General features: G+C 43.5%; 1 protein-coding gene across 12 annotated transcripts in view; it reads right to left on the bottom strand.

The window, feature by feature from the left end:
• Positions 1–13,472, bottom strand: part of mecom (MDS1 and EVI1 complex locus) — a 145,919-nt gene extending 132,447 nt beyond the window's left edge. For all 12 annotated transcript variants that reach the window (XM_049576324.1, XM_049576330.1, XM_049576325.1 and 9 more), the window contains exon 1: positions 13,159–13,472. In XM_049576324.1, coding sequence (XP_049432281.1) covers positions 13,159–13,195 — 37 coding nt within the window. In that variant the 5' untranslated portion in view covers positions 13,196–13,472. The remainder of the gene's footprint in view (positions 1–13,158) is intronic.
• Between the last annotated feature and the right edge of the window lie 4,541 nt (positions 13,473–18,013).

The following is an 18,013-nucleotide window of genomic DNA, read 5'->3' as shown; positions in this document are numbered from 1 at the left end:
GGTATACAATGTTTGTGTCATTCACTGTGCAGCAGTTCCACTTTACAAGACGCATGCACTGCGCACACATACAACAATGCTTATTCCACAAAAACATCACCAAAATTATACGGCATCATTCTCTGGTGTCCCAAGGGAGATTACTATGTTACGTCAGGAAATGCCCTTCAAAGTTTCCACCATTGTAATTGTACGCTTTGGATCCAGACTTTGTTTTTCTGCCTTTCCAAGGCAGTTTTAAAACCCCAGAGGTGGCTAGTCTTCAGGCCAGGCGAAATCACAATTGCATTAACACCCAAAGAGCATTTCATCAGAGCCAGCAGGGCCCCGTGGTCCAGGACACCTGTAATAGAGTTTCCCCTCTCGCAGACGCAAAAACATTTCAACTTCTATCGTGTGGACGGTTTACCTGCTCCTGCCTGCGTGGAGCTATGCTGCTGCAACTGATCAAATCAGGCCAAAACAAATTGCATTTGTTGAGAGAAGGATCAAATGCTAGCGCTCACAAAAAAACATATTAGCAGCCTGATGTACACACAGAATACCCCTGGCAGACTGGCAGTATTGGATTAACAAAGTAAGAGAAAAAGAGAAGAGGATGTGGAGAAATCCAAATGGACTCCTTTCCTCTGCTTTCCCTCACTGCTCTGCTCCTCTGCGCACTGAGGAATTACCGCGATCGTATGCAAGTGAGGAAATAGACAGAGGGAAAACACTTACATGCAGAATGATGTATTGGGTTACTGTGAATTGAGCTACAGTGATGCTGCATGCCAATCTCAACACTGAAGTACATGGTAGGTTAGGATGAACAGATATAATTAATCTTCTAAACTACCCCACCCTTGGATAACAGACAACTTTTGAAGCCTTTCTCAAGTTCGTCTAAAAATGATCTGAACAAATCAACACTTGTGTCCATTTTTCCTCACTACGGAATATATGAAAACTATCAGATTCAAACATTTGGTAATGGGAAAGGGAGATATTTTTCCTGTTTGTTATTAAAATAAACAGAGACAGAGATGTCTGGGATGAACTGGTGTGTGAAACTCAGGGGAAAGAAAGAGAGACAGAGAGCGAGAGAGTATGGGAGAAGGGAGAAACGGAGAGACTAAGGGGCCTGACTGTCTGACAGACAGGCAGGCAGATGGACAGGAACTTGGCATTAGGGAATATGATTCTGCCAGAGAGTGATCCATAAAGACTGGAGGAGGTCGAAGGGCACACTCTCTATAATGACTCATCATCACTCACTGGTGTCCACGCTGGGATGGCCTCTGTGTGTGTGTGTGTGTGTGTGTGTGTGTGTGTGTCTGGGAGAGAGGGCCAGTGGATCTGCTGAGAGATAGTGCAGGATAAACGACCAGTTCTGCTATTCTAGGCCTCTGGGGAGAAAAGAGAGATCTCACTGTTGTTTTATCAGAGCCCTGGCCAAATACTGTCACCCTCAACATCAATTAATCCCCTCATCAACGTTTAAAAAAAAAAAAAATTGGGGGAAAACATGGGTGAGAAGGTGAAAATGACATTCCCTGGGTTATGAAATATGATAAATGTCGTAAAGCCTATGGAATTCCTTCTGTTACAGGGAAACTGTGTTTGACTTCTCGGGGCTGGGTAAACACCGCTGGACGGACTTCGCCATGGCAGCTGTTCCCGTGGTAACGCGGTGGGCAGCGGAGGCGGGGCCACGAGGGAGTTGTGGCGTTTTCATGAACTGATTTTTTTTATTCACAGCCAGTCATTACTTTTACTACAGCGCAGCCCGAACTGACCACTAAAAGGGCGGCGCAGACTGCCAACACCTTGTATATGGAATTCATAAAACAATGGCTCACACTAAATTCCCCTGCTGCATTCTCAATCAAGCTGCAATGGCGATGACTGTGTCTGCGCGCATTTATGTGTGTGCACGTGCGAGGGGCCATATTTTTAGTTGTGCAGCATCGGATGGATATCTCCATTTCTTGGCAGTTGACAGCCTGTTTGTCATCCACTCCACCACCAAGAACTGACCTTCAGCGGCATAACTACCTTTATCCTGCCATACCTCTCCTCTCCCCTCCCTTCATCCCTACATCTCCATCGCCTCCCTCACCCTCTATCTTTCTCAACCCTATACTTCTCCCTCACTTTTTGCACTCCCCCCCCCCCCCTCTACTGCCTTTGTCATTGATCGCTGATGCGATTGGCTGCCTCCATGCTCAGTAATGACCTGCCCTGGTAACCAGCCGGCTGCTCCACTCGGCCCCTCGTAGATTGAACTGTCAGATGGCAGCGATTAATGGCTGGGCAGAGAGACACAGACTCACACCTGCAATGTCCCACCCAGTGCTACCCTGCCGATGCGCTGTCCCATCCTGGCTCAGCCTATGCAGGTACGTGTCCGTCTATGTATGTATGTGAGAACTGTGTCCAAATTTCTGGTAAAGATGGATAAATATTCATGTGTAGGTGCGTGTGTTTATGGGTGCATATAAATCTTTGCTTTCATACATGTATTACTGCCCCTGAGGGTATGCATGCTTTCTGCCCTGCTGCAGTGGCTGATGGGAAGATATGGTGAGAGGGTGTGTCAGAGGGGCTATGGAAGGACACAAAAAGTCAACCAATACTAGGGATGCATGGATCCAATATCTGGATCGAATATCGGCCCCAATATCATCAAAATAGATGGATCAGGTATCGGAAAATGCAACCTATACCTGAGGCGATCCTTTCCCTTTAAATCTATTGCGATACGAGCTACGTCACACGTCATGGAGCGAAGGCGAGAATCTGCTGTGTGGAGGTATTTCACACTGTTTCAACTGCTGTTGCACAACTGTTTATTTTTGTTTAAAATAAATAGTTCATCATTGCATTAATCTGTTTCATCTTGTTTCATTTTATCTTAGGAAAGAACTGTGTAGTCATCAATGTCTGATGCCTCTAGTCTTTTCTGTTCTACATGTAAAGGTATACAGCTTTTTAGGTCAACCATGGTATCAGATGATTCTCAAAGCCACAGCATCGGTATCGAAACTGAAAAAGCTGGATCAGTGCATCTCTAATCAATACGATTATACGATTATACAATATGATAAAAATGTAAAGTGAAAACGCAGAATCTTACACAAAAGACTAAAATAAAAGCAGATAAATGTATCAAAACAGTAAACACGACTCACTTTTAGGACCTTGAAAAGTAGACAAAGTTGCCAATTCTGCCAAATCAGAAATAAGTGAACTAACCACAGCTTGCTCCATTACTTAAATGACAGCATGTAATCATTATTTGTCTGCAGCGCTATACTTTGTTGCCCCCTGCTCTTCTTTATAACTATATTAGTTATGATTGCACCAGTAATCATTCACTTATTCTACTGTTCGCACTTGAGTCACTCGGCACAGGAGAATCAGAATAAATGCCTAAAATGCTAACATATGTGATTTCCTCGAACAGAGATGAGTGGGGTGTTTGGTCTGGTCTCGCTCTGTCTGTCTGTTGAGCCGAGCACTGCAGGCCCACGCGGCTGTCCCGTGTTGTACTTGGCCGGCCGTCTGCTAACTGTCAGCGCGGTATCTCCTTACACTGATGAATGGGTAGTTTCCAGACCTTTCCCAAAGCTTTCATTCCCTTGTTCCAACGCTTCATCCAGAGGAATGGCCGAGAAAACAAGGGCTCCTCCGCCTGCCCACCAGCCTCCCTCAAGGGGAGCGCCAACACCGGGACGGGCACGGAGGCTAAATTTAAAATGCTCCCTTCGAAAGGGGGGAGGACGAGAGAGAGAGCAAGGAGGGGAAGGAGATAAAGAGTGAAAAAGACATAGACAAAACAGTAAAGACAAATGAGAAATACAAGAAATGTGGTGGAAGAGAAAGAAAGTGAAGGAGTAAAAAAATAGACACAGAGGATGATGGAGTGTAATCCTCTGAACAGTGAACATGTGAATATCAGGCCAGCAGAGGTTTGGCGTGGTGTTTGAAACGGAGATAAAATCGATTAGCTTGTCCGCTGACCCAGTGAGTAGCGGGGCCCCCCGTTGCTCCAGTCCTGCCACAGCCCTGACAGAGACGTCCAGGCACCGAGGCCCCTAGGGGTCCCTTCTGGACACTGAGGTGAACAAAGTGGTGCCCTCCTGTCAAACTAAAGCCCTCAAGCACCAGCAAAACAACAAACCATGCTGCAATGCTTCACTGCTCTCTGATTCCACAGGAGACAGAAAAGATGTAGTGTGGGCTGCTGAAAGAGGACACTGTGTGTGAGAGCTCGTGCTCAAACACAGAACTAAGGTACATACATAAAGGGAAATATCATCAGTTAATTACGAATTACAGCCAACGGAGATCAGCTCGGTTTTATCAGAATAAAAATTAATTTAGTTGCTAAAGTGTTTTAAAGTTTAGTTCTCGAATCCTTGAATAACATCTCAAGTTAAAGGGGAACACGCCCTAAATTAAGGATTCCAGTATGTTGTTTCCATGGCCGAGGATCAATCAATATTTGTTAACATCAAAGCCAGAAACCAGAGAAGTAAATCTCAGCCTTGTGATGTCACAGGTTATAAAGTCTGGAGCTGCTCCATAGACAATGAATGGGAGCCTTATTTTGTGGATCCCCAGAATATTTGTTTTCCTTTTTTTTAAAACCCAAATGAGCTCGTTTGTCGTGTTTTCAGTTCTGAAACAGAAAATGTTTACATATACTCATATACTCATACTCATATATATGCATTTCGCTGGGTGCTCTCAGTAGGCGTGTTTCAATCCACCTGTTTTTATGCACATTTTCAGTTTGGGCATAAAATAAAACGTGGGTGGTAACAGCGACAATTACAAAAATCTGGAGGTATCGCAAAGTTTTTGTGCTTGGGGAAGGTGGAAAAGTTGGCGTATATATAAAAGGTTATTGTGACTAAGTGTAAGTAGAGATGCACCGATCAAATATCTGGATCGAATATCAGCCCCGATATCATCAAAATAGATGGATCGGGTATCGGAAAATGCAACCTATACCTGAGGCGATCCTTTCCCTTTAGATCTATTGCGACGCAAGCTACGTCATACGTCGTGGCGGGGAGGAGAGAATCTGCTGTGTGGAGGTATTTCACACTATTTCAACTGCTGCTGCACAACTGTTTATTTTTGTTAAAAATAAATAATTCATCATTGCATTAATCTGTTTCATCTTGTTTCATTTTATCTAAGGAAAGAACTGTGTAGTCATCAATGTCTGGTGCCTCTAGTCTTTTCTGCTCTACATGTAAAGGTATATAGCTTTTTAGGTCAACTGTGGTATCAGATCGGTATCGCGTATCCGCTGATTCTCAAAGCCACAGCATCAGGATCGGTATCGAAACTGAAAAAGCTGGATCGGTGCATCTCTAAGTGTAAGGGAAAAGAGATTCAGTGAAAAATGATGTACAGTCATAGCATACGTAAGATTACACCGCAAGCTCTCTTTGCCATCTCTGAACACGCTTATGCACACAGGGGCTGTTACAAGAACTCTCCAAGAGCACAAAGCTGTGATATTAGTTGTTCAGTACTCTCTAATTATCCAATAAGATCTCCGTTGTCATACATCCATTCTTTTCCTTCATGTGAGGTTTGACTAGCGCTCTTTTAATTACGTCATCTCGTAGCGCCCCCTTTCTCTGCAGACTTCTGACTGAAGAACTGGTGCCACCCACTGCTCATCTTGACGACCCAACTCCCAATAACAATAGTAGATAGAAAAGCATATAAACTCACATTTTCTTTAGTCAATTTTTTTTTCAATTCAGTAAAAATTTGCACTGCATTGGGATGCAATCTTTACCATCTTTACCAATTCACTGTCTATGGAGCAGTTCCTGACTTTATACTTGATGACATCACAAATTTGAGTTTCAGAACTTCAGGTTTTGGATTTGGCAGTTGTTCAGAATTACAAACATTTCTGGACTGTTTCAATAATGGTCATAGTCCCCTTTTAATAGTAGAAGCTGTTAACCACTTTTCTGTATTTGTCTTTTAAAACTCCTCTTCTAATCTGCTTATTCCAGCATAGGTAATTATTTCCAAAAACCACCTCCACCACTGACGATTTCCTATCATTTGTCAGTTAAAATCTTGAAATCTTGATATAACTCCATAAATGGTCAGGTATTTCTTCTACAAGCACTGGCCTGACAAACTCCCACCTGTTGACAGACCCTGAAACCTCTCCCTATCGTTTTATCGCCTTGTTTTCCTCACATGATTTCCTCAGTCAGATCACTGGGTGAGGAGCACCTCTTTGATTCCTGGCTCATTGTAGTGTATCTGACCCTGGAGGTCGCAGAGTGGAAAGAAGTGGATGTGTCACCACTAAGCTCTTCTCCGTGTTAGAATAATATTTCTATGGTGCATTTAGGATGCTAACGCTAATCAAAACAGGACATCCTGAGGAGGGCCGTGCTCTCTCTTCCCTGGCCCCGCTCGCCGACCGCTTTATGTTTTTGTGTTTGTGGAGGAGCGACAATCCCAGGAAGCCGTGAGAAGGGTTCATCAAAGCTCCGAGCGGGGGGCCCCGGCTGCAGGATCGTTGGAATGCAGCGTGGAAAGGAATCTCTACTGTCCTATTGTTCCCTTGTTTCCTCGGTCTCATCACACGCCGGCACGTCCAGTTCACTTACAGGTAAGAAGCGCTAATCAACCCTGCATTCCTTTCCACGGCCGCATTCTTTCCTCTGGTGCGACCCTGGCTGACCAACAACGCTTGTGCGCACACAGAAGGTGCACGACTCATGCAGACACATGTATACGCAGAGGGGAAGTCATCAAGACAGATCTCTGAGGACAGGGACGAGGTGTTTCCTTTTCTCAGACAAGGGATTGGAAGTGGAACAGTGGGGTGAACATTGGTGGTGCATGCCTCACTAACAGTGGGAAGATGATCCAAATCCCAAAAACTGTGTCCAGGTAACTAAGTCATTCGTCCAGAAAAAATAAGAGCTGGGAAAGACGGTGAAAAGATTTGGCTCACCTAGCTTTTTTATTTGAGTGTCCTCTGTGTAAAAATGTGAGTGCTGTGATAACTAAACCACCCATTAAAAAAACCAAACTCCAAGTTTATCAACCATAACCTCGCCTTTCATAAAGAATTCACAGCGTGTCATGACTCTTCCTCTGTGTGTCTCTCACTGTAACCATCACCGTTTCAGCACTGCAACACAGGCGAGACAGCAGCTATCAGATCCAATCAGGTGAATGTGGTGCAGCGCAAACTTCATCAGGAAGGCCGCAGCTTTGATCACATCTCCCACCCTCATCTCTCCCGTCCTGCGGGGGTGAGAGGTCACCGCTTAATGAGCTTCAGCGTGGAGAGTGGGGGGCTTGTTGTGGCAGAGATGAAAGGTGTACAGGAATCACACACACATAGCGCGCAAACACATAAACGTACACACCTGACTACTCTGCTGTGTCCTGTCCTCCCTTTTCAGCTACAGACGGGCATGACCCGATGCCCTGTTTCGCCCCTGTTAATCACAAATGACTTTCCTCCTCTCCCTCCCTCCCTCCCTCCCTCCCTCCTTCCATCCCTTGGGCCAGCCTGCTCCACCCAGGGAGATCCCCAAGCAGTGCTGGAACACACTGTTATCGCCACATTCACAAAGCAATTGTTGGGTAATTCCTGTTTATAGCTATGTGCTCTCTCCAGTGTGTAAGTGTAAGCACTGTTCTCTCTGTCAACCCTCAGTGACAGTGATTAAAAACAATGTCCATAAGCAAACACTTCAGCATACGTGCCAGTACAAAGATATTTACCATTCATTTAAAAGAACTTTGGTGAGTTTAAGGGTCATAAAATGTGGGATGGAATTGGTAAATATATATTCTGTACCCCCTCGTTCCTATTTGGGATCACTGGGTGAGGTATAAAGAAAGTAAAATGATCACACCGCAGCCTGTAAACTGACAAACATAACTTCATGTCTGGAGTAAAGTGCAGCACACAAAGATTGGCAGCTTGAATAAAGTCACATCAAACCTCTTGTTTAGTCTTTCTCCTCATAAAAGCACTCAACAATGTAGTAAAGTGACTTCGGGTAGTTAGCTGATGTGAGACATGAGGCCAGAGTGTCGGGCCCTGTTCCTACCACCTGCTTCAGGTAATTGATTGGAGTATAAAATGATTGAGTTTCTTTAATTAGCTAACAGACATCTCTTCTCAAAGCGCGCCAAGGAGTGCTAGCTCCACACCGCCTCATTAATAGTCCGGGCGAGGCGCACCATCAGCAATCTGCTCACATTATAACTCCTCAGACATCATAACGACACAAATCAGTTTGATGTCTGAGTAAACTTTTCAACTCAGCAAAATGCCATTTATCTCGGACCAATTTGTGATGAGAAAATGGCGGCGTGTCACACGTTTGACGACTTCGCTGTGCACTCCGCCGAGCGCCTTTGTTTTGTGCATATGCACTAAAACTTGCACTTACACACTCGGCTCGTCCAAATAAGCACATACACACATGCTCGCCTCCCCTCAAAACACACACACACAAGCACAATCTATAAAAATATGCTTAGCTTGGGACTGCTCTGTTGATAATGACCTCAGCCTTGGCACCGTACTGGGCCAGACCAGACTGCCGACAGACTGGAGGCTTTTGTGTGGACTCCCTATCTCTAACTCCATGACCTTTAGGGGGGAGAAGAAAGCAGAAATGCTTTTTTTTTTATTTAGAAGGGGTAAGGCTCGCTCATTGTTCTGTGTTGGTACGGTTTCCCTGTGGTAAACACACAGCGGTTCCCAGGCTTGACATGTTGCTGCACAACACCCTCCCACCCTCCCTCCCTTCATGCATCCCTTGGTGTTCCCACACTGCCCTGTCTGGGTCGCTGCACCGTACCACCCCACCTCCCCAACAACAACACACACCACCATCAACATACAAACACTACTGCACACTTCTTCACCTGCTACCGGGGCAGCATTCAAAATCTAATACTTGTCTGTGAGCTTTAATGCATTAGGAAACTCTCCACATATATGATGGACTGTGGCGCAGGACAGCAGGGAATGCAGCTGGAAAAAGAGGGAGCAGAGACGGGAGAGAAGCCCCTGGGGCAGGGCCGCTGTGTCAGGGCCTGAGAGGGGACCCGTGACAAGGCCTGGAAGCTCCCTAGCTGCTCGGGACAGGGGCCATCCTTCAAGCGGGTGACAACAGTGCATAAACAAACCACTAACCTCATCAGCTCTCTGTTTACAGCCCTGCGACCAAGTCCTGGACGACTCATTAACATCAGAGAGCTTCCAAAAAAAGAGCCATTTTCTGAGGGGGGGTGCTTCTACCATCGTATGAGAGGAGGAAAGTGGACGACATGTCAGACAGATGGGGGCGTTGATAGATGAGAGCGCCTGGGTCATAGACAACCTGCCCCCCTGCTACCCCAAACACACACATTTGTACCTCAAAACACAACTAATACACCCACAAAGGCTGTGTATGCGTGTGTGTGTGAGCATATGTGATATGCTTTACACCTGGTTTGACAAGCATTCAGCAGCTTTGCTATTACAAGCAACGCTGCTACTTGTTCATAAACGTACTTGCTCGCTGTTTTACCCCTCTGTAGGCTGATCACATAATTGTTACACATCCATGACTCTGAAGTGGGAAATGCTCGCCTTTCTACAGCACCTGACGGGAAGAGTTGACACCTATTCACACAAGTATTTCCTGGGACTTGAAGCTTAAGTGGGCATTTCACACACAAACTTTCACCTAAACTCAAAATAATTAGTGGCTAGTACATTAAGGCCTTAAAATAAATGACGGGAAGATTTAAATAAGAAACAAGATGAAGGTGTAAAATAATCTGTTCCCTCCCTCATTATAAACCAACTATTTTTTTGGGATTATTTCACTTAATTGATCTGCACTATTTTGGTTTTAGAATGTGCCTCACACCACAGACTGATGCATTAGTAGGTTAATAATTGATATGAATTCACTCTGGTGCATCTTGATAAAAAAAAAAATAAAAACAGGAAAAGACAAATATGTTAATTTATTTGCATAAGAAAACAAGTTCAAGCAACAATTAACACTTAAGCCAGAGAGGAGTAACCTCCGCCGTGGGCCCCACTGATTCTTGACCCAGTCCATTACTGAAGGAGATATGGGACATTTGTATACGGAGCTTTGGCACCAAGCGGAGCGCAGGCAAAGAGCACCGCTCCGGGACAACAAGGGCTGTTTAATGGGGTCTCTATTTCACTTTCCTCGCGCCGGCCCGCTCCCTCTCACCTTTTAAATGGGCCGATCTATTAACCGTTTTAATGAGCTCCGCCAGACAAACGCGAGATGCATGGCCCATTGCACAATGTGAGGAGGACGACGCGCTCCTCAGCTGCAGAGAGGAGAGAGGCGCTGACAGACGGGGAGACACCGAGGCGCGCGAGGCCTTTCTCTCTCTCTCTCTCTGCCTCTCTCCATGGCACGCACACACGCACGCACATCTTCTCGCGTGCCAATCAGGGGGAGGCATTGTGTCATATTTCCATCTAAAAAGGTGATAGATGCCACATTTTTTAGGGACAGGCGGGTCAGTGAGTGATGACTGACCAAATATTGTGGTGAATGTGAAAAATGATTATCAAGTGCACAAGTGTGTGCCTTGGGACCCAAACTGGATTTGAATGCTCCATTGCCACTTGTTAAGCTTCCAAATAATTTTCATGGAACTTTTCCTTCAGGTCAATATTTTTTTTAATGCGTTAAAAGCAAAGGAATTAAAGTTTTACATGGTTACATATGTGTGATTAATCGTCATCGTAATTATTCCTAACAAATTATCAAAGACCTCTAAACACATAATAATCAAGAGGGGGTTTTATTGAGACACAAATATGCTAAGTGGACCTTTAATTAGGCCTACACCGAGCTAGTTTAGATCATCACCCCCCCTCCACCCTTCTCCATCTTTCCGTATAGCCCACAATTCACCGCGGGGTGCGGCCTGCGCGCCTTGGCTATACTTAGTTGGGAAGCAAAAGCGAGTTTTTGTGGCGCACCGCATTACATCTGGACGCGCGGACTAATCAGTCAACCTCCATCAATCACTCTTACGTTTACCACCTCTCCATCACCTCCTCTATTACATCCACCATCCACCCCTCCTTTTTTTTTTTCATCACACGGCTGTTCTGCTAAAGGAGGGCCCCCGTACATGCCCGTTTTAACACGACTTCTCCGGACAGGCGGGAGGCACACACTGAACGCATTTACCAGCAGAGCTCTTATGAGGGGTCTGGGAATTTAAATATTCACTGTTGACACTGTGCAGACCTGGCTGGGGGCCAGAGCGGGCCCGCTCCTCCGGGGACCCCTGAACATTCCCCCCATTCTGACTAGAGAGGTAGAAATCTTCGTCTTGCATCTCCGAAATAATAATCGTTAAATACAAGAGGAATTATCCCTCCTGTATTTAAATATCTTTAATTTTTTTGCACGTACGCGTTGATGCAGTTGATGCTTGGTACTGTGTGCTTTTCTTTGCAGCTATAAAAACTCTACTCAAAACAAAGTTTGGTACTGCACAGCAAAGAGACCCAGAGGGCCGCTGCAAAGAAAATCAAATGCTTTCTTTCCTGTTGATGATGATGATGATGATGAGGACTGTGCGTGAGCGCGCGCACGCCTGAGCACACACCTATATCCTTATTGTGTCACAGTATTTTCTAAACCTTCCATAGAATCCTGATAGTTACTTTAAATACACTTCGGGAATTCTGTATAAGTCTTAAACTAATTAGATAGTAACTTAATTTTTAGTGAGCACATGCAGCAGCGTCGCCATGCTCAACCGTCCAAATCGTGTTAGATATATTGTGCAGCTTTATTTAGTTTATTTAGTCGTGCTTGTATGCAAAAATACAGGTATGCTCTACATGCAAAATGGGATGTAAACACTGCTTACTTAACTGACTGAAACTCATGAAAACCTTAACGTCTTTTCCTGCAAACGCTACACAATATCGCAGGCCTGCTCCAGCACACTGTTGCCTTCCTACTTTTGACCTCCTTGCAATTGCTCCCAAAGAAATCTGCAATTCTCGATTAATGGTGTGCGTTTTACAGTGAGAGTATCTGCAATTAAAAGTCAATGTTAGAGTTGGAGTCAAAACTCAAATGTATAAGGCAAAGCAGCACAGGCATTTGCGCAAAAACACTAATGAAAAATATATATCTATAACAGCTTGATTAACACAGCTTTAGGAAGAGGGGAAAAAAACCAGAAAGTGATTCTTGATAATTTATTGGAGCAAATCAATGCATGAATAGCCATATCAATCATCTCCCTGCATTAATTCTCATTGCTGATTGGGTCCGAGTAATTAAATCGATTTAATGACAAGAGTGTTTCGAGATTACACTTAATTTAATCAGACTCACTGAATATTTTAAGTTATTTTTTAACCTAAATGAATTTGCTAACAGCCTCAGTGCTGCAGTAATCAAATCACATGGACGGTAAAGCCTGGAAAATAACATTCCTGTATCAAAAGAATTAAAACATCAAAAACTGGATTTTTGGATTTAACAATCAAGACACACTATGCATTAATAAGAGCACGGAACACACACACACACACACACACACACACACACACACGCAAACAGAGTTACAAACAAGACCCCCTTCCCTGAGACATTTGCCATCCTGTCTAAATCCTCCTGTCCTCCTTATTTCTCTGCATCAACCTGCCTTTTTTCCAAAGTTGCTCCCCGCAAACTGAAGTGACCAGCAGCCCCACAGCAGCAGCAGCACCACTGTGCAGCAATTGCAACACAGCTGCCGATGCACGGGACATTTTAAGCTACAATACACAACATTACACTACAGCGCCCACTACATGCAACGAGCAATTCCAAAACTGGAGCGGACGCCCTGCAGAAAGTTCCTCCATCGCTCCCTAAACTTTAAACTTTACGCTCTTCTTGTGACACCGCGGATTTTTGTTTCCCCATCGCGACAGTGTCATCGTTGTGTCACTCTTTACAGGTTGAACTTGAGGATTCTGCTGAAACCGTCACAGAAACTCTTGATAAACGCAGTGATAGCAGCGACAGTCTATAGGTATATAAGATGGCATGTTTGAAAAGGAAGAAAAAAAGAAAGGGATGTTGCACCTACTCGTGGCCAGTTTCCGTGCCCTGCCTTTGGACCTCATGGTGCCAGTCTCTCGGCGTGGGTTTGTTTGGATTTTTTCTTGGATCTCTTTTTTTTTCTCCTCCTTTTTGTTTTTTCTCGGGCTCCTTTTTCTCTGGGTTTCTCAATCCAAACGCGCTATCTCTCCAGCATTGTCAGTCTGGACACCTTCGCACATGCGCACAGCCCCGAGATCTGCCGGCAGCAAGTGCCAGGAAAAGTTTGGGGACGATTTATCACTTTGATATTAAAACCTGAGCTGGTGCAGAGATGGTGTGAATCGCGGACATCTCCTTTCGTGTCAGAGTTGCAAAGATCACTGAGGGAGAGAATGCGGGGCACACTGCAAAAAATGTCCAAAGCGGTTGCTGGAGCAGATTCGGTCGCGTTGTTTATCTAACACGTGAGGAAACTTTGTAATTGAGATGCGACCTGTGCTGTTTTGACTTGTGTCAGGACTTATCTGCAAATAAGATCCATTTATCTAACACAGTGCATGAAAATAAACAGAATTAGCCTTATTTAAAAACTCTTTAAGCAAGTTAAAAACAAGTTACAGTAAAACAAATAAAAGAAAGAGATGTTAAATCTTTATAAAGGCAAAAAAAAGTTAAGAATGCGCACCAAATGAAACCCTTTCATGAGATGGATATTTTTTGCAGCGCACCCAGCACCCCGGATCCACAGAGCGCCTGGGACATTAATTATAACGATCCTTATTCTCAATCCTTACTGCACCTTTTCTCTTTACATGAAGCCACATTAATCAATGTTCACTTAAATTACCAATGCTGGATATAGTCATTAAAGGTTTTATATATTTTAATTGTGTTTTTGACCATTATACCGAGCACTGGAAAATGAATGAAAAACTTCCCCTCCCCTCCCTCCTTTCCCCCCTCTCTCCCGCTTGGGCACCCGACTGACAGCTCTAATATGAGAGTGCCCAGGTTTTCTCTCCCCCCTCTCTCTCCCCTCTTTGTGCTGACAATTATTAATATGTTAAGTGCTCGGTATTAATTCCTGTTTGAGACGTTTCTGTTGCGCTGCGTAAATTTCATCACTTGGTAATTGCTTGAAGGCTCGAAAAGAAAAAGATGTTTTCACTTGATTTCACTTGGAAGGAGAAGGGGGCTTTATCAAGAAAGAAAAGAAAGAGTTTTTTGTCCAAACCTTCATCTCAGTGGGTGGAATAATGTTTGGATCGACTTCTTTTTTTTTTTTTTTTGCTCTGGATTTAAAGAAAAAAGGCCACACTCATAAATGCATGCCATCCAGGCACTAAAAGTCAATAAAATCACTGCATGTCTGCTGTTATCACATAAACATTTTATAGAGGCATATTTAGATCCTGAGTCATATATCAGCACCATAGAGCACCAGCCAGATACCAAAACAGAAAATCATGATTTGTTGCCATTTCTATATTTTTTATGCTACAAAAAACGCTGGGAAAAAACAGTGAAATTGCATCCACACACCATAAAGGTGTAGCCTATGTGTCCCCAAATGGAGCCTGCGTATAATTAAAGTAATTGGCAATTAATTAGATCCGCATGAGATCATGCTGACCCTGTGGATGAACTCTTAAATGGGTTGTGAACTCGAGCTATCGATTCAAAAACCGTGTGGAAACTGATTAAAGTCGTGACATCAAGCAACCAAAGCGTGCCATATGGTACCATCAACACAGATACACTCAAAACTCTGCACAGTTTGCAATTAGGGAAACCATACTGACCACAGTAATATATACAGTGTGTGATGTATGCGCAACTGGGCAGAATGTATTCCATCCCACTCATTCATAAAATGCATTTTCTCGTCAAATTCGGATTTTTTGAAAAGTCCAAAAGCTAAAAAGACGCATCTCCATCCTTTATTTAAATGTCTGACTTAAGAGAGGTGAATACAGATACTTTATTGTGGTTGTACCTCGCTCTACCTCTACTGTAATGACATAAATGATGCTATTAAGTGGGCTGCGCCTACACATCGTGCCTGGGAAGGTGGCGGTGGCGCGCCGCGAGTACGCACTACACACACACACTCTCACACACTCACACACGCAGTGAGAAAGAGAGAGGGAGAGCTTGAGGCGGCGAGCTCAATTAGCCTAAATGGAAACAGTTTTCATTCACCGCAATAACTCACTCTCCTCTCTCCCCTCGTCTCCTCTCCCTTCCCGACCACTCTCTCGATACATATTTTATTATGATACGCTGAACCCGGTGGCAGGGCGGAGCGGCGCGCGGGTCCCCACAGCCCCGTGGATTGTAATTATTAGAAATTAATTGGGTTCGAGACCCCCGCGGTTGCAGGTATAAAAACCGAAAGACTGCCTCCACTGCTTTCCCTTTGCGTAAAATCCACACACACACAAACACCGGTAACGAGACTAATTCAATATTGTTAAAAGCGGTGAAGCCTCATTGAAACATTGGGGTGATTTTTTTTTACTGTATTACAGTAGTTGCGTGCTCAGCTGTTAAGGGGTTAAAAAAATAACATGGTCTGTATTGGGGGGCTGTCGAAGGCAGACTAAAAGTGAAAAGGCAGCCTCCGGCACAAGGAAATTACCAGCGCCCGCGTGACCTTTGAGCAAGGTAATCAATCAAGTGATCAACAGGGATATTTATCACTGCTTCGTCCAAGCAGAGCTCTGAGTGGAAACAAAATAATAATGATGGGAAATGAGAATATTGATATTCTGGGATAGCTTTGAATTATTAAAAACAGAAAACATCTGCTCGTTTTGAAAGGTAAATAATAACAATAATAATAATAATGAGCTAATACAATCTGGTTTAAATAAGCAAAGCCAGACAGACATAAAATTATTAATAGCAAATTAAAAAAAGAGGCCACATTTCACCACAGTAGGCCCACACTTTCCTTCCTGCTTCAGGCTCCATATCACAGGCCTACTGAGTTCCTTCACCTATTTCCCACATCTCTCAGGCGAATATAATATTACAATTATCCCCATGCTATTCTTGCTTTTTGTTACAGTGTACTTGAACGGTCTGAAAAACCTGCAGCGATTTATTTGGCCCCAGTGCGTGCTGCCCCTGTGTGGAGAATTATCGACCCAATCAGACGCATTGAAAGCTTCCCATGAGCAGCTAATGCAATAAAATAATACTGTGGCGGAGGAAATTAATCCCTCTTCAGTGGGGAGAGTTGACACTGTGCAGGTAAAATACAAAGACAGTTTAAAGCAGACAATTAGAGTAAAAGAGGAGGTGTTTTAAACAAGCAATTTTTTTTTCATTAGATGAATTTTTTTGTTGTTTTTCTGACAGAAAATAAATTTAAAAAATGGATAAAATCCTGTCTTACACACCCGGTTAGTTTCAAGGTGAGGAGGTCCTTAAAAACCAAATTAAAAATAATAAAAAAGAAATCTAGGTTGAACACAGACATATTTATATATAATTTCATATTAAACCATGTTTTAAAAAAGAGTGAGGCTATGTAAAGAAAACCAGGCCCTGCTTGTACATAAAAATTGTAACGTTTAAAATGTTTCAATATAATTTTACGATTGTAATCCGATATCTATTCTGAACGAACACAATGTGTGTGGTCTTATATCTCAGCTATATACATACAACAGATACTTGTACTATATTTCACTTATTTTTAAAGGAGAAATAGTTATCCTATCAGAAAATACCAATGCATTTGTTTGGCAGAAATGTGTTGGTCGCACATCATAATAAAAACAGACAAATTTTTATTTATTTTTATTTTGAATCTAATTTAATTATTATTTTTTTTTCCCTGGGTGATTGAGTAAGACGACGGCAATTAATTATAATTGACCAAAAATACACTAAAAAACTATTTAAACTAATTTTATCTGCATGTTTCAAAATAATAAAAACCATATAGGTTCCTTAACATGAAGCATCAACACCACAAACTGCGGTATGAGTCTGTATCAGCGCTTGTTCTGCTGCTGACTGCAGGAGGCTGAGTGAGAAGCACAGACGAGGTTGCTGTTGAGAATTCTTTATGCTATACCGCCCTCTAGTGGATGTTATCCTGTAGTGTTTGACAGCTATAGTTGCTGATGTGAGTTGTCATGCAGCATCCAAACGCCTATGTAAAATAAATAAAAGAATACCCCACATAGATAGATCGTTATGTCATGACTGTATGTAGGAAAAATGGCTCAGACTGACAGTGTGTGTCATCATTCACAGACTCTGCATGGATCAGGTGCATAAAGGTAAAATCAGAAGGTGACATGTGACTGATTAACGAGCTGCCCCTGCTTGTACTGAAGTAAAGTGCATTTTAACAACCGCTTCTGAGCTCAGTATCCAGCATGGGGAGACAGATTACGATGCGCTCCAGAGACAATTTGTGGAAGTAGTATTGATAGGGCTGGTGTTGCCCACGGACATATTTATCTCTGAGGACTGTTTGATGAGAGGGTCTTACCTACACACACATATACACACACACATACACACACACACACACACACACACACACACCTAAAGATACAGACTCATCCCCATCAATTCCAACTGATGTTCCCCTTGCACATGTCCTGTCAACAGAGAGATGTGACAAGTAATCAATGAGACAGTCGATGGGGTTTATTTATCTGCGTTTCCAGTAACAGCAGACAGTGGAATCCTTGTCAAGTTCCCGGTTGCGGTGCAATTAAAGGAGCGTACAGATGGATGAGATGCTTATAGGACACAGAGAGTGAACCAGTCGATAACCCTGACAGTTGACTGCCTGCAGCTGACTGCTTGCGGCACGCTTCCTTTGAACTTGAAACAGACGGATAGAAATCAAAATAGCTTTGTATGAAAATTGT

Source organism: Epinephelus fuscoguttatus, linkage group LG5, assembly GCF_011397635.1.
Source record: "Epinephelus fuscoguttatus linkage group LG5, E.fuscoguttatus.final_Chr_v1".
NCBI classification, from domain to species: domain Eukaryota; kingdom Metazoa; phylum Chordata; class Actinopteri; order Perciformes; family Serranidae; genus Epinephelus; species Epinephelus fuscoguttatus.
The sequence above is the reverse complement of the archived record's forward strand: the minus strand, read 5'-3'. Positions and strand labels throughout refer to the sequence as shown.